Source organism: Melospiza georgiana, chromosome 5 (genome assembly GCF_028018845.1).
Source record: "Melospiza georgiana isolate bMelGeo1 chromosome 5, bMelGeo1.pri, whole genome shotgun sequence".
Classification (NCBI taxonomy): domain Eukaryota; kingdom Metazoa; phylum Chordata; class Aves; order Passeriformes; family Passerellidae; genus Melospiza; species Melospiza georgiana.
The window spans coordinates 38,204,374-38,225,336 of record NC_080434.1 but is presented as its reverse complement, the minus strand read 5'-3'; the positions used below and the strand labels follow the sequence as shown (position 1 = coordinate 38,225,336).

General features: G+C 37.8%; 2 protein-coding genes across 5 annotated transcripts in view; one reads left to right on the top strand and one right to left on the bottom strand.

Annotated features, from left to right (window-relative positions):
* Window positions 1-232: 232 nt before the first annotated feature.
* On the bottom strand, window positions 233-5,948 carry C5H4orf33 (chromosome 5 C4orf33 homolog). 2 transcript variants are annotated; one of them, XM_058023784.1, is made up of 6 exons: window positions 5,662-5,931; window positions 4,898-5,095; window positions 3,500-3,560; window positions 3,246-3,297; window positions 2,945-3,144; window positions 233-1,968 (listed from the first exon to the last, which is right to left on the bottom strand). In XM_058023784.1, exons 2-6 carry the CDS (start codon window positions 5,076-5,078, stop codon window positions 1,860-1,862), a joined length of 603 nt encoding a protein of 200 aa, XP_057879767.1. In that variant the 5' UTR covers window positions 5,079-5,095; window positions 5,662-5,931; the 3' UTR covers window positions 233-1,859. The 2 variants fall into 2 exon arrangements, with proteins under 2 accessions (XP_057879767.1, XP_057879768.1); XM_058023785.1 differs by lacking the exon at window positions 233-1,968 and adding an exon at window positions 2,023-2,092 and having other exon boundaries at window positions 5,662-5,948.
* A 324-nt stretch (window positions 5,949-6,272) lies between these two features.
* The window catches only part of SCLT1 (sodium channel and clathrin linker 1), a 31,800-nt gene continuing 17,109 nt past the window's right edge, over window positions 6,273-20,963 (top strand). The window contains exons 1-12 of one of the 3 annotated variants that reach the window (XM_058023782.1): window positions 6,273-6,387; window positions 9,894-9,956; window positions 10,600-10,652; window positions 11,471-11,540; window positions 12,348-12,403; window positions 12,771-12,903; window positions 13,571-13,693; window positions 15,157-15,201; window positions 16,499-16,569; window positions 18,983-19,073; window positions 19,235-19,326; window positions 19,921-20,098. In XM_058023782.1, the coding sequence (XP_057879765.1) occupies window positions 9,903-9,956; window positions 10,600-10,652; window positions 11,471-11,540; window positions 12,348-12,403; window positions 12,771-12,903; window positions 13,571-13,693; window positions 15,157-15,201; window positions 16,499-16,569; window positions 18,983-19,073; window positions 19,235-19,326; window positions 19,921-20,098 (966 nt within the window). In that variant the 5' untranslated portion in view covers window positions 6,273-6,387; window positions 9,894-9,902. Of the gene's footprint in view, window positions 6,388-9,888; window positions 9,957-10,599; window positions 10,653-11,470; window positions 11,541-12,347; window positions 12,404-12,770; window positions 12,904-13,570; window positions 13,694-15,156; window positions 15,202-16,498; window positions 16,570-18,982; window positions 19,074-19,234; window positions 19,327-19,920; window positions 20,099-20,963 lie in introns of all 3 variants that reach the window. The other 2 variants (XM_058023781.1, XM_058023783.1) reach the window with 2 other exon arrangements.

Genomic DNA, 20,963 nt, shown 5'->3' with positions numbered 1-20,963 from the left:
CTAGGCTGGCAGAACCAAGGCACAGTTTAGACAACCTTCTTCTCCCACCTAGTGGCAAGAAGCAAAAAGAACAAGGTCTTTGGGAGTGCAAATAATTTCCACTTTCTGGAGCACCTAGCACTTGCATTTCATACTACAAGGACGATGGTTTTACTTTAAATTACTTATTTGGGGAAAATAATCGATTTCCCTCAAAGTTCATCATTTACATCCAAAGTCAAATGCAAAGCAGTTTGAAGTAGGAATAAACAAGCAAAATAAACATTTTATTTACTATCTTTTACATACAAAGTATCATTCCTCAGAGGAAAACAACCTTTAGTGAGAAGAGCAGTACACCCATTTTGAACCTTTGCACACAGTTTTTTGACAAAGTCTAAAAGTTTTGCCAAATGGCATTTTGGTTTTGACTAAAATTTTTAAAGCAGCTTTGAGGCATCAATGTCTAGATGATACTTTAATCAATATCTATTGAATTTTTCATTATTTCAGACTGATGTCATTCTTTAGAAAACTGTACATGGATAGAAGGTAGAAAAGAAGCCAAACAACTGATGGTACAATACTAACAATTTTCAACAGATGGCACTTTACAGCAAGGAACCTATACTGTCTAATTGAAACAGAGCCATCTAATTGGATGGCTGAGTGCACTGACATGCCAAAGTCTGCCACAGGAAAAAAAAAAAAACCACAAAAATCTAATATCCTCTAATTTGAAAGCACAGTTCTATAAAACTGAAAGTACAAGGAAGGAATCTAGAGCTAAACAAAGCATGTTAGTTCAGAGTTTATCTCAGATATTAACCACACTGAGATGTTCTCCACAAAGGTCAGATGTTCCCCCCTTCTTCTCAGGCAGAACTTACAGCTAGAGTGAAGCTGAAAGGCAGCAGAGAAAAATGGGACCATCAAAATGTGTTTATTAAATCAGCAGCTACAATCAAGCAGCAGCTGCTAAGCTAGACCAAAAAAAAGGAACATATGATTTGTAAATCTGGTGACGGTTTACAGATTAGATGTTGCCACCTAATATTCAATACTGTTAAAATGACTCATGCCCATACACAGAAAATGTACACCTAGAGTATCTCCAGCCTTCAGGGGAATGCCAAAAACAAAAATTCTCAGACAACTGAGATAAATTCTTGAAGTGATATGACAAGCCTTAGGAAAAAAAAACTGCTTTTGCATGTACACAACTATACCAAAAGATTTTACTGAGCATGATTTGTCCCAAAAACTTCATCTGAAATACATAAAACCTTTTGTAAATCTATCCTCTGCCCCTAAACACCATCAGGCACTCCACAGAGAGGTCTGTGGGACAGAATAAGTTTCCCCTTTGGCATTAAGCAAGGGAAAACTTCATGCACAGGAACATATAGGAAAGGGCAGTGTTATCCTTCTGGCAGGCCAAGTACTGAGCCTCCAAAATCCATTTTTTCTTCCTCCTGATTGTAAGCAAAAAATCTAGGCACATAAGGATCTCCTTCAGCAGTCAACAAACAAACAAGCAGCAGTTAAAATACAGCAACTAGAGTAAACAAAAAAAATTCAATCCAGGTATTGGCCTTGTCAGACTTCAGAGCTCTCACAAAAGCACAGCTGCAATTTCAGCACATTTTTCTTCCTGCACTGGTAGCAGCAGATTCATCTCTTGCACAGATTAAAAAGTCCAAGCCATTCAGACATTTAGAATCAGCAGATCCACAAGCTTTGCAGCTGATTTTCAGACTGATCCATGATTTTGGTGCCAAGGAAAGCCTTGCTAATCTGGTACCTACAACCTCTGCTCAGAATGAGGAAATTGTTTCCACACAGCTTCAGCCAACTCCAACACTACAAAAATTTATGCCTCAATCCATTCCTTTAGTGAGAGATTTCCATATATCTGATTCAGGCTGCTTCCAGTCTTCTCCTGTTAGTTCTTTCAGGTTCAAGTCTTTGAAAAACTCCAAACGATGACTGCAAACAAAAGAGAAATAAACAAAATCCTAACTTTTGTAGTTATCTGTAAGGGCAAAGACAAACAAAGTAATGATATCAGCAAGGAACAGTCTCTTCACACAACTTCATCTGCTACCAACATCTGAAAAGACAAGGGTTTTTTTTAAAGGGTTAATATAGAAAGAATTCCTTCTTAAAAGGTATTACAGCCATTATCTAGAGCAATAAAATAAAATAAAAACTTCCATTTGTCACTGAAAACTGGTATGCTTCATTAACAATAGCTCAGACTTTTTTTTAAATATACAGTTGCAGAAGCTTATTTTTTCTTAAAGGGTAATTTATCTAATATTTATCCTACCATCACTTATGTTGTCCGACAACTTTTTTAAGAGCTATAGTGTGTCCTCTAGAGCTGGTTCATTTGTACAAAATGCTCAGGAGTAACAGGTTTTACCAGATCATCTCAGCCTCACAGACAAAGAAAATAAACAGGCTCAAAGCACAATTTAAAAATCCAAATTTGCTGGTTTTTTCTATTGATATGGGCTATCCTTTAATTTTTTTGTTGTTGTTGTTTAGTCTGCCTTTACAATTTTTTCCAGAGCATGGAACCATCTGTAGAGGTGAAAGCTTTCAGAGCACTAGGGGAGGAGCAGAAGAGATTTACTGGAAAGGTATCTGGTGATATTATCACTAAAACAACACTCCAGGAAGAGCTGAAGTCAAGAAGGAAACGTAGAGCAACCTACTCATGATTTAGATGAGAAAGGTGATAAAAGCAGATACCAATGGTACTGAATGTGCCATTTTCTATGCACCTACCATGGAAACCAAGCACTAACTACAGTGCTTTATATGAAGTACAGCACCATGGACCCAGAGCTAAGTAGTATAATATATTAAGGGCATTCAATCCAAAAACCAGATCAGCTTTTTCAAGTATTCCAACAACAGTGCAGCCCTTTTACAGAAGAGTTTATTTTATGCTTACAAATCTGGTTCCTGTCCTTCCTGCACTTGGTGTGGAGGCACAGGATAAAGTGCTTCATATTTTCTCTCCTCTCCCGAGCCATGAATTGCAAATGCATTGAACTTGTCAGTGCATGGTGGGAAATAACTCCAAGGGAGAAGAACTTTACCCTCCCATCTGGTTTCCATTCTGGTCACCTCAAACTCCAACGGAAGTTGTTCCTGTTAAAGGAGGAGAAAAAAAATTAAATAAGAGGTATTGACTATCTTTTGATGAGGAAGTAGTTAAATAAAAGTCATTATGAATGTACTTGAGCACTTACTTTCCATGCTTTTCTTCTGCCAGAAAGCAGCAGCAGTAAGTACTGCCCATGGCTGTCAAAGAATCAGAGCACAGTTTTCCTAAAATTATGTCAAGTTATTAGTGCATTATAGCACCACAAAAATGTACATTCCCCATACTGAGCCAGCTTCTGTGTCTAGCCCCCCTCATACCATACATGTGTCTCACAAGTGTAAAAAAATTAAAAATAAAACCCCAAGTTAACTTTTGGGATTTTATCAGTGCTGCACTTACGGACACAGCTCAACTTCCAAATACTGCTCACTTCTGTCACTCAGAAAAAATGCTTCCACAACTGAAAAAAAAAACCAAATCAAACAAAAAAAATTAACAAAAACAAACAAACAAGCTGTCAAGTGTTTTATATTAACTATTCTGTAACATCCTGAGATCTTCATATCCTATTAATACAACTCAGCTTTCATGGGTTTTGACTATGCCATGCCAGAGCCTGACTCACTACTGACACATACACAGTAGCTACAAACCAAATATTCAAAATGTTGTGCCACAATTCCAGCTTCAGGAGCTCTTCTCTTCAATTGCTGTGATCACAAAGAGCTTTATAAAGTGCTGCACTGACTTGATTATCTTTACAAATTCCAGTTTTGAAAACACTTAGCTTGATGCAGCAGGGAAAGGAAATAGACGGGAAATAGACTCACACATTCAGAGCAGGGCACACACCCTGTAACTAAAACTGTTAAATCTCCAAAATAATAAGAAAGCACTTAGCTCTTCAATGGTTTTTCCCGGTAGAGGGATATTTTGGATAGAGGATTACTGTTCCAGGTGTACTTGAAAGCTGCATATGACATTGGAATCACGTTTCAGGAACACAAAACAGAACAACAATGTGTTTCTCATGTAAAATTACAACAGTGTTTCTGACAGCAATGACATTATTAGAAAACTTCAGTTTGAATTATGATATTACTGATATCTTTATTTATTTTTACTTAAGCATATTTATTATAATAACACCAAAGAGAATTTTAGTAGAGCTTGAATCAGAATAGCTCAATAATCAGGATGTGAGGAACTGCTAGAAATATTAAATTCTTGGAATACTGAAAGCAATGGGTAAAAGTGACAGTATGGACAGGAAAGGAGAAAACACCCAGCACTACCATGAGAGTTTTCCCTATTTCATTTAGGTACAATTTGAACTGCATTTCATGAGGTGTAATTTCTGCGTTTCACACCTCCCTATTCCTCTAAGGAACTCTGGAAAAATTATTAAAACACTCCACTTCTTAAAGCAGAAGTCAAATCCATCTTTAGGATTTCACTTCTCCTTCCACAAAGGCTTTTAAATCTATATATATAAACCACAAAATTATTTTGATACTTAAATATGTCAAGCCTCTGATAGTTCACAAGTTGCATCAGTAACCCAAAACCTAAGTTTGAGTGCATATACTATTGACAGGATCAGGAAGTCAACTTTAAATCATTGAAATCAACACAGATTACTGAACTCCAGTTTTGGGGTTGTTTTGAACAAAAAAAAAAAAAAAAAAGAACTATCACAGATTGAGAAGTCACTTTAAAAAAGACCAGGCATATGAAATACAGAGAAAGATCAGTGTCTACAGAAATCAGATATATTTGCAGAAGAGTTACACTTACCCTCATAGTCCCAGAGCCCACCAAAAGGTTTCCCTGGCTCTCCAGGAGGTGCTGGAGGGTCATTAAAGAAAGGAGCCCGAATTTCCATCAGCAATCCTGCATTATCCGGCCTCAGCCCAATTGAAACCGGCTCGTGGCTCACAGGCAAACCATCCCAGGTGTGCTCAATGAGGAATTCCATCTTCGGGTACTACACAACTGAAGAAGAGAAATTCTGTCAAAGAAGATCTCAGATTCCACCTCGGCATGAATTGCCCTTTGGCTGCCCAGGAAAAAAAAAAACGAACACACACTTCGGTCAATTACCAAATCACGTTTGTAAACATCAGAACTGAAACAAACTAGCTCTGTAACAAAAAAAACCTAACAATGTTACCTATCTGTAACAACATAGTTACATAAATGCCGTTTCTCATAGCGTTTATACCTGCAGGGTTACAAATTATACTGACATCTCGTAAAGTTTAAGGCTTTTCACACATCTAAATAAATACCTTCCAAAACCACCAGAAATATTAAACAAGAGGACAGATAAAACAAAACGGCCTCCACTACATGAATTTAGAGGATTTGCTAACATCAGAAAAACAGACTGAGAGGAAAACTTTTAATGTTTGAGACACAAGGAAATGAAACAACTAGTTAGAGCTTTCATTTGCAGTCATTGCCAACCAGCCTTTCCTAAAACAACTCCAGGGACAGTGTGCGGCTCGTTCCAAAGCCGAATCACTATTTTTACAAAGAAATTACTCCTAAAGTCCAACCTGGGCTGTGTCCTCTCCTCCTGCCGCCGGTTCCCCGGGAGCAGCGGCCGCTCCCGCCTGCCCACAGCCCCCAGCGGGCAGAGCTCAGCTGCTCCGGCCACAGCCCAATTGTCTTCCCGAAGGGAAATTTAAGCGCCGAAGGGAGCTTTAACCAGCGAAGGGAAGTTTAAAAGCCCATCTTTAACCCACAGCAAGCAGACAACACCCCGCAAACAGAGTTTAACGAGGCGTTCCTCTCACCCGGCCCCAGGGCCCCGCCATGGCCGCTCCCCACGTGACGGGGGCGGCGCTGCCGGCCCGGAGAGAGAGGCCGGGCCTGCCCCGGCCCTCAGCGGTTGTGAGGCTGTTCCACAGGGCCCTGGAGCGGCTGTGGCTCCGCTGGTACCGGGGCTGCCTCCTTACCGAGCGGGCTCTGGGAGGAGCGGAGGGGCGGCTCTGCCCGCTGCCCCCGCCCCGCGGCCCCGGCGGCTGAGGGGAGCGCGTCCCGCCCTCAGCGCCAGCGGGCTCCAGCCGCCTTCCCTCCCTCCGGCACCGCTTTGGCTTTCCTGCCCTCCCCCGGCACTGCTCTGGGTCTTCTTTCCGTTCTCCGGTACCGCTTTGGCTTTCCTTCCCTCCCCCGGCCCTGCTCCGGGTTTCCTTCCTTCCTCTCCAGCCGGACAAGCGGCCTCTTCCCCCCGGGGCTTCGTGCAGTTTTCTCGGGGAAAGCCGGGAGCGAGGCGCGGCCGGGTGAGTGCGGGCAACGAGGGTTTAAATTCGCTGCCACTGTGAAGGTTTTGAAGGTTTGCGTTCCGTAGGTTTCGCAGTGAGGGGAGTGCTTTTAGTTAGCGAAACCGCAGCAATTAAAACGGTTAATGAGGTGATGGCCAAAAGCACGTGTTTTTGTAGGAATGGCTCTTTGGAAATTGTGGGAAAACGCCAAGCACTTACTTTTTAAAAAAATTTTGAAATTTTAGTAGTAATAAAATGGTAATAAAAATAGTGATACAATTAGAGTAATAATAATTTTGACAATTTGAATTAGGACAATATGAGACAATAGAACCAAAGAGTTACGGACGTCTGGGTACCTCTTTCTGGGCTAAATAAGCCCAAAAAATGATCCACGTTAACAAAGTATTAACTCTTAAAAACAACAACCGGTTGCATATTCATACACCTCGTGCATGATGGATAAATTCCATTCAAACACAGGATTCTGTCTGGGCAGTGTCAACTTCTTCCTCTGAACCCTGACAGCACCTTCGAGGCAGGAAAAAGTTCGGTTCTTCTGATAAGAGAGCAATAAATTATTTTTCTCTGAAAGACTCGGGTGTCCTGTGGCTGCTGTCTCGCTGCAAGTCCTTTCTTTAAAAAAAAAAAAGAATCCTACATAGCATAGTTTCTATTTTAACATTTTGTTACAACCTACAACTATATTTAACACACTACCTAAAAAAATTAATACAGCATAACTTTCTAACACAACACATATAATATTCATTTTAATATTTGAGAAAAGCCAATCAAAATATGCATTTTTCAAAGTAATGAAACCACAGTGTGAAAAATTCATGTTTAATATTTGCAAAAAGCCAATCATAAAAATGAATATTATATGTGTTGTGTTAGAAAGTTATGCTGTATTAATTTTTTTAAGTAGTGGTTTAGGTTGTAATATAATGTTAAAATAGAAACTGTATATGTGAGGGTTTTTTTAAAGAAAGGATTGAGGTACTTGCACCGAGATAGCAGCCAGAGGACGCCTAAATCTTTCAGAGAAAATTTATTTATTGCTCCATTATCAGAAGAAACAAACTTCTTCCTGCCTTGCTCAGCTCCGAAGACACTCTCAGGATTAAGAGGAAGAAAGTGACACTGCCCAGACAGAATTCTGTGTTTGAATGGAATTTATGTATCATGGATGAGGTGTATAAATATGTTTTATAAACAACATTGTCATTGTTATTGTTTTTAAGGGTTAATCCTCTGTTAATGTGCGTCCTTTTTCAGGCTTATCTTGCCCAGAAAAAGGTACTCAGACCATCTGTACCTCTTTGTTCTTATCATCCTAATCACAATTGTCCAAATTATTATTATTCTAATTATATTGCTATTTTTATAACCATTTTATTATTATTAAACTTCTAAAGTTTTAAAAACAAGTGATTGGCATTTCCTACACTTTAGAAAGCTCTCTTGCCTATTATTCACGAAATTTGCTTTACAGATTAAAATTGGTAATTTTAGTTATGTGTTACTTGATGGATTTAATATGACTTAATCAGAGTACATCTGAGTTACCAACAAAATAACTGGCCAAACAAATTCGCATCTGCTGAGTTTATATTCCTGGGAGTTGGAGATGGGGTAGGAGCTTTGTCCCAAGGAACGTCCCTGTCCCCAAGGAGTGCTGCAGGAAAACTTGCAGCACAGCAGCAGCAGGTCACAGTGCATGCAGTGTGGCAGCTCCATCACTCAGACCTCAGAATTCCACTGGGTACCAAGCTCCACGTGCTAGCAAAGGTGAAAAGCCCACTTTTGATTCCAAGGACAGCAGAAAAGCTTCTGTCTGAGACAACACAGTCACCCTGGTTCAAAAATCCATATCTTTCTTGGGCTTTGCAAGAGTCCTTATTATCCTGTAGCATGAAAAAATTATACTTTTTCAAATATTAGAACGTTGCTGTTGTCATTATATTAAAAAGGTTCCATATCACCAGAGTTCCATAGCTCCTCGATGTTTCTCACAGGCAGCTCCTCTAAGCACTGACTGTTCCTGCTCCTTGCAGCAGCCATCTGACTCCAGATCCCACCAACCCACTCTTTTATACCACTGCTCTTATTGGCCACAGCTGTGGCCTGTTAACATCAACCTGGCCCTAATCTTTAGTAATTGCTCCAGCTGCAACTCCTTAAAGGGGTAAGATTCCATTCAATTCCGTTCTATACTTACTTTATTTACTTATATTCTATGCCCCTACATGTTGCCTTTTCATATATATTTCTTTTGGCTGTAGCTTATTTTGTAAGTCTTTGGAATCTAAGTAGAACTCAGACTAAATTCACTGTGAGATCACAGAAAAATTAGGTTGGAAGAGACCTCTAAGATCATTGAGTCCAACCCATGCCCTAACACCCCAGCCAGACTATAGCACCAAGTGTCATGTCCAGTCTATTTTTAAACACATCCAGAGATTCTACCACCTCCCTGGGAAGAGCATTCCAGTACTTTATTATTCTTTAATAAAATTTAAATTATTAATTAAAATTTTTCCCTTTCCTATCAAAGAGTTTAATTTAGTTTTTTAAATATATTTATACATTTTCACAGGACAAGATTTGAAGTTGCCTTCAATGCCAGCTGAGCCCCCAAGTTATTTTAGGCCTACTCTGAGCCTGATGCATGGATTAATGTTTCTCTTTCTTCACAAATGTACAATCAAAGTTGTAAAACACTGAATGTGTGTAATGCATCTGAAATGAGATTCTCTAACCAGTATTATACTTAATGTTGTAGAGTATTTGTCATGTTAAATATGTAGCTGTAAAGAAGGTTGAATTTTGCCTGAATTCTTTTTGAAATATTAATAGCCAGACCTACAAATAATAATCCTCCATTCCATACTTTTGTGGTAAATGCTGAACTTTTTTCAGAATGTATTTAATGCTTTACTGTTGGAAGTGAATTTCTATAAGTGTTTAAAATCTGTCCCTTTTTGTACCTGTAGCTTGCAAGGGCAGCAACTTTCCCCTTGTCTTTCCTGGCATTCCTTTGCTATTATCTCCTTTCTGTGCCCACTGTTTTTTTCCTATATCCTCCTTTAGAAGTTTAGAACTAGGAAAAGAACCATGGGATGTGTAGCGAGAAAAATAGGCAAGAAGTTGTTTAAATCAAAATACAGCCATTGCATTCCCAACGTGTTTTTCCTTCTTTGTTACCCATTCCAGTTACAAAAGTGTTACTCAGATTCTTACAAAACAGAGCAAAAAATAATTCTTAAAGAAAACTGAATATAACAGGAATGGAATTCATTAGTAGTAGTAGTAGTAGTAGTAGTACTACAGTTCCTGTAGGTTTTTTAAAGTATTTTTTAAACAGTTGTGCTAAATAGAAGAATTTTAGAAACTTTTTTTTTTTTTTTTGCCCTTGAAGCATTATATTGTTAAACATATTTCTGACTGCCAGTCCCATTTATTTAGATTGAGGCCTGCATTATAGCCATGATTCTCAAATGTGGTGTTTTTCAGATCAGAGGCTAAAAATGGCACTTGGACACTGTGAAACCAGTGAGGTTCTGAGAATTACTGCTGAGCAGGTATGTGAACTCAGGCAAGGGAGGAGTAAAATTTTTTATTATTATGTTTTGTGATAAACAACTTTCCAAATATGGAGCACAGCTCACTTCAGGGTTGTTTGGCTCTGTTTTGGGTCCTTCATACAACAGAGCAACAGCAGAAAAAACTGCCCTAACAATGGATTGTGGTATTTTTTGGTGCATTTCTGAAAGTTTTATCCCTGAAAGAGCACCTGATTTGTAATTCTGTACACTACTTCACTTTTCTAAGAGATTGGCCTCATGTTGAGGTAGCTTTTTATGCTGGGTACCCTAAGCCTGTCTGAAAGCTTGTGCAGAAGCTCTGGCTTCAGTGCTTTCCTGATGCTGAGATGCATGGAAATTAACCAAGCTCTTACACAAACTCATGATTGTTCTTTTAAGATTGAGTTGATTTTCCCTCAGATGTAATTATGCTTGAAATCAAAGCATGCCCAGGAAAAAAATATTATTATTTTTTCATATTGGGACAGCACTCAAGGGTTTTTGAACATAAACCTGAAAGTAATTCTGTGGCATATTGTGTACAAATTACAGTACAGACAGTTTTGGGTTTCATATGAAAGTTTAAGAACACATACATTTATGTGCAATTACTAATGATTAAATTATTACTCCATTACAGGAGCATGCCCTTGGTGGTGACGGCACATCAGGATCCAGGATGATGGACCAAAGGTAACTGATTCCAAGTGATAAATGGGAATGATGCAGTGTAGTTGAAGGAAATTGTTATGTGCTCACAGGAGTATAAATATCCAGGTGAACTAGGTCCTGTATACATGTGTCTGTAGAGGTGTTATTGTAAAAGTTCTTTCTAGGTGGTATTGTGTTTATTCAGTAAATTAAATTACTGACTTTACTGCCACAAGCTGTAAAATAAAGGATGAGAGATGAATGAAGGGATTTTTAGTCCAAGTTTTGAGCGAATAAACAAAAGTTGTGGTAAGACTGCACAGATCTAGGTAACACAGGTAACTGCTGTCTGTTGAGATTGGGGGATGTTTTTAAAAAAATTTTTTGGCACTCTTCGACTGACACTTGTCTATCAGTAAATGGTTTCATGATCACTGTAATTTACTCTTACAAAAATAACCTAGCTTTTCTTCTTAGCTTTTAATATAGAATTTTCAGAGAACTGCTAGCAGTTATAAAAATATTAGGAGGGAGAATGTATAGAAGTAGAACTACAGTGTTCTGCATTGTAGTCTAGTCTTTTAATATTTGGGATTCTGTGTGACTCAATGAAATATTAATATTGTATTAATGGTCATTTATAATATCCCATTATATGTTTTATTTCTGCTATCTAGAACCCTTGCTGTTAATAATCATTATTTAAAGTAGTGATTAAATTTGTTCATTTGATTCTGAAACTCAAGAAAAGTGACTGCTCTGTTCTGGCCTCTAGATTAAAAATTATTTAAAACTAGTTAATTATCAGAGCAGTTCAGCATTTCCAAAACTTATTCTGATCATATTTTTCAACTTCTTAGCTTGTCAGCTCTCATCACAGAGTATGGAAAACAGGTGGAGGAAATGAGAGAGCAGCTGCAGCTTTATCAGGTATGGGCATTCCCTACATTTCAGACTGGAAATTTCTCCTTTTAGTGATTATGTGGGCACTACTTTTTGTCATGCTTCACAAAGCTGCTGGACTGCAGGCTGCCTCAAGGGGATGAATGGAGAGCTTCTGTGAAAAGCTGGGAGATTGTCCAAATTGCAACAGTGTCATCCTGGGGGTTGAGGTGGGATCCATCTTCCTTTCACATGACTGAAAATATAAGTGATATTGAAACTTATGGTACACAGAAAGCAATTTTTGCTTGTGATCTTCATGCAGAAGTTCCACACTGCTTTTGGTTTAATGCATTTAATTGGTTTGATCTGTCCATCATGAGGATTTTGCAAATAGTCTTGCAGCTTGATCAGTTTCAGGAGGGAACAGAAGCACTATGGCTTCCTTGCACTAGTAAACAAAACAGCCAGTTTGGTGCAAATAACAGGAGTTTCTCCTCACTGAATTGCTAAGCTTTCATCAAATGCTTGCAGCATAAAAGATAAGTTATCCACTCTACCCCTAAAAACTTGAGTTAATTAAAAATCAATCTGTAAGAGCCCTTAGACTTTCAAAAGGTTAAGTTTAATGTCTTAATAACTAATAAATTCTGAGGTGTAACAGGACTTGGCAGCCATGAAATTCAAGTGGCATCCTGTGACTTGCCTTAAAAAATCAATTGACTTTCATTTCCTGTATTGTATTGGATTAGATTGTCCATCTTTTACAATGTCCGTCAGAAATACAGAATTGACAGTGTTACCAGAGTTTGTGTTACTTAAATGACTGCTAACTCTTGAATGTCTTTGTATCAGGCACAAATGAGTGGGATGAAGAAAAAATTGGAAGAAGTCACCAAGGAAAATGAAAGGTAAATAATTGCACTGCCATGTTGCTGCTGCCATTTCTCATGATTTCTAAACATTAAAAGATTTTATTTCCTAGAACCTTGATATCTTTGAAATCTTCTACTTAGTAAATTCAGGAGCCTAACATTAGAGTTTTGAAGTGCTCATACAGATTACAGCACCAGGTAGAGGAGATGTTACCATGTCACTAAAAGACCTAGATGTGACACTATCTCAAACTGTCCATTTTGTTTATAGAACACAATTGAATATATTGAAATTTGACTTGGAAGGAAGTAAAATGTACAGGTGGAAGGCACAGTATATTTCAGTTGTTAAAAAATCCCTTTTAAAGAAATACCTTGCTGAACTTAGTTCTTTGAATTTCAGGCTGCATGCAGAGTTGAAAGAGCCTCTTGAGAAGCAACTGCAGGCTCTTCCTTTTGTGCATCTGGAAAGTGATATTCCTGCAGATGAAGGCACAGTGAGAACCCTCCAAGAGGAGCTACGTGTGGCAAAGCAAGTGTGTGAGATGAGACATTTATATTGTTTTATTTCTCTTGTTGTGCCTTGGCAGATTAGGGGAGGCTGTTTTATTTCTTGATTCAGAAATCATTTGGGCAGAGTTCCTTGAGGCTGTTTTGAGCCCCTCTTGAGCTCAAAGATTGAAGAAGCTTCTTTCCTAGATTCATAAAATAATTTTTAATATTAATTTGTGTCAGTAATTTTATCATCTGTAAGTCAAATTCATGATCAGCAACTCCATGAAATATTTTGTTCAATTCAAGCTTTTTGTAGCAACTTGTCATTTTAATCAAAACTATTGTAATGAGATATGAGGAGGGAAGTGTGGGATGTAGAAAATAGTATCTAAGTGTAAAAGTACAAGTGAATTTTGTTCAGTTTATTACAATATATCAATTGAATTTTGGTATTTGAATAGTGTCTATACTGCAGGCCTACCTTAAAGACCTGTGAAAGATTGAACTCTTCAAAAAAAAAGCAACTGGAAGTGGAATTTCAACTTCCAAGCATCTCTTTCTCTGCACTTGAATTTAAATTTTAAAATAATATGTGCAGAGAAAAGTATAGTAATGGCATTTCTTTACAACAGAAGTTAAGACCTGTCTTTTTAGCCAATGCCAGATGAAGACAAAGGTGCTGTGATAGAATATTTTTCTGTAAATTAGGAGAGAGACCAAGCAGTGGAGCGTTGGCAGACGCTGTCCCAGGAGCACGACCGGCTTCAGCAGCAGTACCAGGAGCGCCTGACCAGAACACACCTTCTCATAGCTGAGAGGAAAAAGCAGAGTGTAATTCTCATTGCTTTTTGTTCTTTTTTTTCTTTTTCATGTACATATATGTGTGTACACAAAATGTGCACGTGTATATAAATAATCCTGTGTTTGAATTGCACGGTCGGAAATCTTCAGGATGGTGGAACATCTGGAAAAGTTGCTTAAGATTTCTGAGTTCTGAGGGGAAAGTGTTTCTGTATCTGTTCTCCTTTGAATAGCTGGAAAAGCAGTCACCCTTTCTTGCTGTTATTCATTAAAGAAGCAAACAGGTGAAAAAATTAAGTTCACTAATCTTTTGTCTAATGCTAGCTCGTGTTTAGCAGCCTGTTTCTCTTCTGCTGAGTCTGGGGAAGGCCTTTCAGGAAATTCTTAGAAAAGTTGTTCTGCTCTGATGAGCTGTGTAAAGATGCTAAGTGTGTGAAGAACTAATAGAAACTTTTATGTACTTTGCTACATGTATTCCTAGGAGAGAATGTACAAATTCTTTTAATATTTCCTCTCTATTTTCAAAAACACTTCACTTGTGGGCACAGCTACAGCTCACCTCAGAAATAATTTTTTACTGATTTTTGGTTTTTTGTGGTATTAAGTTCACCTTGGTAGTGTGATCCTTTCTGAGAAAAAGGGTAAGTGTCTGTGCAGCTGTTGTACTCTGTCAAATTTCATAATTATTTCAAGGAGTAGTTAAGAGGACTCTGATCTTTGTGTAGTTCCAAATTTCTGCTCCTGTTTCTTTTATTAATTATTTTTGTGTTGCACTGTCAGGTACTAATAACATACACAGTAGAGTATAGAGAGCCATTGGTAGCTGTTGTAGGGTTTCCAGATTCCATTCCTTATTAGTAACTAAATTTTTGGTGCATTGTAATTCCACCTTGACAAGAACGAGGCTAAACAGCCTTATATTCTTAAACATCTCCCAGAGAAAACAGCTCTCCAGTTAAATAAACTTTTATTTTAGGTTTAGCTTTCAATGAAGGAGCAGCAAACAGCTGTCAGAGGTAAATAGAAATAGGTAAGATCAAGTAGAATTGGAGTTGACAGAAGGCAAGGAGGAGAGGGGACATCATAAGGACTGTAGGGCAAAGAACAAATTAAAATGTCCATAACAGGCATTTTTTTAATTAGTGGGTGCAAAGTCTGTTACTTTGCTTAGCAAAAATGCTTGTAGTAGCACCACAGTCTGTGTGACTCTTTAAAAGCACTGTTCATGTGTCCCTTCATGTTTTCATAGTAAGTGCATGTGAGGTTTGGAGGGAGGCAGTTTGTGACCCAGGAAAAATTAGATAGATAATTCAGTAGGAAATCTAATTTCATGGGGTATGAAGCCAATCTAGCTGAAATCTATGAAAACACACTGAATTTCCTGCTACATGTATAGGGGTTTTTTATAATGTTTTCAGGTGACAATGAAGCTTTCTAATTATTCACTTCTTCTGACTGTAATAATGATAAGAAACTCTGAATTCTCTTTTTAGGATCAGCTGAGTAGCATCCAGCAGCTGACTCGCCAACTGCACGTGGTGAGTAAAACCTTCTGAACAGTGAATTAGTAATTTCTTTATTTTCCTAACAGACCCTCAAAGTACAAAACCACAGCAAAAAGGCCTTCACACATACCTGGTGCCACTCAAATTTGCAGACTTCACTCAGAATTACAGCATGTGGCTAGTGTACTTCACACATGTCTTCACAAAGGAGACATTTCTTTCAATTATGCCCTCTTGCAAATGCTCTGTCTGGCACATTTTTATCCATTCCTGTTTTGGTACTGCTGTCTTCAGTGTCTTTGTCACCTTTCTGCACATTTTGCTGAGCTCTAATAACCTTCCAGTGCTTTATCCACATCCTTACACTGTGAGACTTCTTAGTTAATAAGCTTTAGTCTAGGCCTTCCAAAATTGACAAGCAGTTCTAATAGAATCTCTCCAGTAGCTTTTTGTTGAAAAATTGAGGTGAAAGAAGGGGTGAGGTTTTTGACTGGGCAGTTTGTTTTTGATTCCTGTATGATTTTTTTTGAGTGTTTGTTTTGAATACTGGCAAAAAGACTCCTAACCTATTCTAACAGTCTAATCTTGTTTTTATCACTGAAATCTTTTTTTCTCCCATCAGAGAAAAGAGTTAAGACAATATTTAAGATAAAGATAATCCATTTGTTTGCATTATCCCAAAAACATTTGGCACCATCTGCTACCAAAGGCATAAAGATGTCATGGGATAAAGCATGAAGCCCTTTTGTGAACCAACAAACTGAAAAATAGGAAGTGAGGAGACATGTTAATTAGTGACATTTTTTATTGAGGTAAAACAGCTGTGTTTCCTAAATGTGCTCAGGTTGGAATTGTTCAGCATATTTATTCATGCTCTGGAAATGAGATTCAGTATTGAGGCAAGAGTGTTCACTGCTGATGTTAAAATACTTAGGGTAGTCAAAACTGAAGTAAACTGCAGAAATTTGCAGAAAGATCTCATTGATTATCTGAGTTCATTTCATCTGATATTTTGTTGTTTTTAGTGAAACCAAAATAATAGATCTGGGCAAGATGAGGTTTTTACTTTAAGTACTCTGTGGTGGTCTTGAAATGAAGTGTTAGCACTCAGATATTTTAGAAGTAGCAAGTGCCTGAAAACAATTCTTAGCAACAGTCAAAAAAGCAAGAAAAACATTAGCAGTTAATAGATGAGAGGGAAGACAAGGAGAATATTGTGCATTTTGAGTGCTGCCTGCCATTGTGGCCATCTTTACTATATCAGTGTAAGGCATGTGTAACATTTTCAATGCTATAGTGAACATCTTACAAATCTCTCTTTATTTTGCAGACCAATCAGCAGTTTCTGAAAACTGTGACAGAACAAGATGTGGAACTAGAGCAGCTACGAAAACAGCTGAGGTATGAAGCAGGCAGATTAAAAAAATAATGAACATCTTTTCTGGAGCTTTTCCTGACCTGCTGCTGTGCCATGGGCCTTGTTTGTACTGCAAGCTAATTTCACCCTCACAGTTAAAATGGCTTCAGTAGCTGTTTCTGAAGTTTGCCAGACATCATTAGTGTTATATATAGTAACATATTTCCAGTTAGTGTTGTTTGGTCCAGCTTTTCCCTGAAACAGTCAACATTTGACCTTTGATTTAAAAGAAAAATTGTCAGTATCACATCACAACTAATTCTGAAGATAGGCCTTCATTAGAATACAGTTTGCTCAAAAGCCAGTTATGTGGTTGCTCATTACAGTTCTGAAATTTGTATGTTCAAACAAGCTTCCAAGTTTTAATTTTTTTAATAAAATTTCCTTTCACTTCTTATCAATAAAGAGCTCTAAACCTTAGGTTCTGTGGAAGTTAAAGGCAAAAGAAGTGTTAATTACATTCCTGAAGTATATCAAGAGAAAGGAGAAATATCTGTGACAAAATTTCATAATTATTTGTGTTTACAGCTCAAGTCTATTCAATGCCAGTTTACGGTGTCTCTCTTCTCTTTTAGCTGGTGATGGTTGATGTCAAATTAAAATTTTATTTCATTCAACAGTGGATTTATGAACTGAAAGTAAAATAAGCAATTCAGTCATTATCCATCTCTAGTTACAGACACTGATACATGCTCACCTTCCTCTCAGATCAGCCTGAAGTCCTTGCACCCCTAAAACCAGTTTTTTACTCCCAAAGTTAATGGCAGCAGCTCTGTCTGACCCTAGAAATTGCTGCAGTGTCTCTCCAGGAAGTCTGGAATATTTTCACCAGCTGCTTCTGTAACATGAAGATGTAATCTGCATGGATTATATAACATATGGTGCAGACAATTCTAATCCTTTGGCATGTTTTCCATAGTTTTACATGATTTATGGGAATAGAGTACTAAGTCAGGAAAGCAAAAGTAGATTTAAAAAAACCAACTTGTGTGTCAGAGAATTGAGGTTATCCAGGCCATACAAAGCTAATTTAGCTTTGTATGGCCTGGATAAAACACACAAATTAAGAAACTTGGCAGAGCTGGGGCATGGATCTGCATTTCAGAATCTTAAAGCTCCTAAACAGAGATAACTTGCCAAAATTAGGTCAAAGATATAGTGTACAATAAAGAATAAAAGCTGTATCTTTAGAATCAATTTGTTGCCTGTAAAATGCAGACCTCTGAATTTTATCTAACCCTGAACTTGGTTGTTTAAAATGCATTGTTAATACTTCAGGTGTTCTAATATATATGACCTTTTTATGTTTCTCTTATTTTTCCCTTCTCACACTGCCTTTTGAGTTTATATTTTGCTTTACAACACTTCTAAAATATTTTGCAGGAGGCAATTTAATGTCCTCCTGAATTTCCAGTACTTCTTGTAGGAGAAAGATGCATTGTTTCAGATGGACTAAGGTCAGAGTTTTGGGCCCACACTGAAGACCATTTCTTTAGGAATAATGTTTTTATTGTAGTTTTTGCATCTTAAAGAAACGGTAACCCTAAACTAACTTATCCAATTAATTGGGTAAAATTGCTTGGATTGTATATTTTGCTTAAGATTTTCATGTAGGTACAGTACTCTTGACTTGCATGCCCTGAATTCAAAATCAGTATTTCTACAAGAAATATTTGGTTGAAGTTGATTGTTAAAAGTATGAAATATTTCCCAGCTTCTTTCATGACCATTGGTGCTGCAGTTTGCATGAGCTAATCTAAGACAGGTTTGCTCACTTTTACCTTTATGATAGAGTCAGTCATTGGTTTTTAAATTTAGCCTGATCTGCAGCCTGAATAATTGGGTTACACCCCAGGTGCAGCTCTCTCTGTGTCTTTCTGTTCCCAAGTCACAGGACTGGCAGGGTTGCTTTTTTCAGCAGACTTTTCTACTGAGGATGAAGAGCCACTAGTCATTAACATGATTCACCAACTATTCCTGGGGATTTTTCCCCCTCTTCTCCTTCAGGATATCAGCTGAATTCTTCAAAAGTGCATAATAATTGTTTTAATTAGTCCTGTTGCTTTAAAAAGTGAAATGTAATTTTGAAAAAGACTTCTCTATAAGATATCTGTGACTAATTATACCTAAGTTATTGAATCGCTTGAAGTTTTTGATTTCCTAGTCCTTCTTTAACCAATGCATACTCCTTCCTTATAATCTGTGAAGTAATTCCCACAGGACTTTTGGAGTTTGGTATTCCTCTCTCTCTGTGCCACATAGGGAGAAGGAGGAAAACCTCTTTTGCCCTGTGAGAACAGTATTGGGGAGTTTTTCTGCTCTTCCCAGCTATTGTGACAAAGTTTTAATTGAGCCATTTTTTTCCCCTCTATTAAAAATGGGTTTTTTTGTATACAGGCAAGCCAAAATAGATGGGCAGGCAGCAAATGCTAAGCTTGAAGAAATGATGGCATTGAAAGAGAAGCTTCAGAGCCAATTGGAGAGAAAGGTATTCTAAGAAAGGAATTTCTGTTGCAACTGAGTGGGCAGTCATTTTCTGAATGCTGATGTTAAATGAACTGCAAGTTGTTATCTAGCTTGTTTTATGTGATCATATCTTTATTTTGTTCAGCTCAGATCAGGACTGAGTAATACTTTCATTCTTTCCAGGAAGAAGACAGGATGTCTGCCCAGGAGAGAGAAACAGCATCTGACAAACGCTTGCAGCAAATGCAGTCCAACATAAAACAGCTGGAAATAAGGTAAAGAGAGCTCCTTGTGTGTTACTAACAGGATACATGCAAAAATTTATACCCTACAAAAATAGAGGGGTTGTCTGTCCTTGCATGTTTTGTGGCAAACATGTTAGGAAGTAACAAAGATAATCCTTCTGAGGCTCTCTTGTCCCTTCTCATGCCTGCCAATACTGACAATCATAATTAAACAATGAGAATTCCTGAGCTGTTGTGAAATTACCAGTGGCTTTCTTTCTCTAAAACTGTAGCTGCAACTTCATTGCCCACATCCAGTTATTCAGTTTCCTCCACAGAGGAAAACTTTATTTCTTCTGGGGCTGTTCTGTTCTGGTTTAATATAGAACATTTTCAGTGATGTATCCCAGGATATCACTGGGATTCTTCAAAGGATCTTCTGAGATTAGATATCTGAGTTAACTCCTATAATTCTGTTTCTTTCCAGGACTTGATTGATCACCAAACTCAAAACACTCTGTCCAAAAACAAGCAGAAAACAATGCAATTTGGGCAATTTATGAATAGATACTTACTAATAGCTCAGTTTGAATGGATCAGTGTCCTGATTGACCATCACATTGTTAAATTTCTGCTGTCTTGTAGATTGTGTGTGGCTGTTCAAGATGCTGAACAGCTGAGAACAGAAAAAGTAGCCCTGGAGGAACAGATCACAGAGCTTCAGGCCAAGTCTGCCAATCTAGAAAGTGAGACATATGATGCTGTTGCCAAAGTCCAAGATTGCATACAGCTCTTGGAAGAAGCTAACCTGCAAAAAAGTCAGGTAAGTCAGGTGTTTCCTAGAAATTAGGGTATTTAGAATATACAAGCTAGCTGCTTTCATTAAAATTAGTCATGCACAGAGAGCAAACTGGGATGTGACCACTCATCACTCAGATTTGTCATACAGTAGAAACCTCAAAGCATATGTTGAGTGCCTGGATCAAGGTCATCTAAGTGATAACACTGTACCTAAATATGAATCTTCCTGACTTCTTGACAAGAGTTCAGGGTTTCTTATCCAGTACTGGTGTCAGGAAAAAAAAAGGAAGGTTCTGTTATGAATTTATAACTGTTAAAGACAAGACACAGGAAACAAGGAAAGTACAGAGTCATCGACAAAGAAACCTAGACATTGGAGGGCCTTAAAAGAAACTTTTGTATACAATGTGTGGTTAAACTATCACAGAAAAACGTTTGTGCCAAAAATATTGATATGAAAACAAGGCTTAAGCAGCCAAAACCAAGCAGACAATTCTTAATTTACTCCTCTGGCTTAAACATCCTGAATTTTTCAAATTGGGAAGAAAATTCAATGAACGTAAGAAAAAAAAATCATGTTCAGTTAATGAACAGATTAAAAAACATGCACATTAATATACATATATGTTAACACTTTGTGTTTCAAATTGTTTTCTCCTTGCTCTGCAGGAGACTGAAGTGGAAATTTTGCTCTGGGTTCTTGTGCTTTCTTCTGTATAATTCCATGCTCAGCCAAAATCTCCAAGTCCCAATAGAAAAAGGCATCTACTGACACTAATGCTTTGTGTGGTTCTGATTTACAAGAATGTGCATTTAGTGCCACATGTTTTCAGTGTCAGTGTTACTGAGCCTCAGTGTAAAAAGTAAAAGGGAAAAGAAAATGTTTT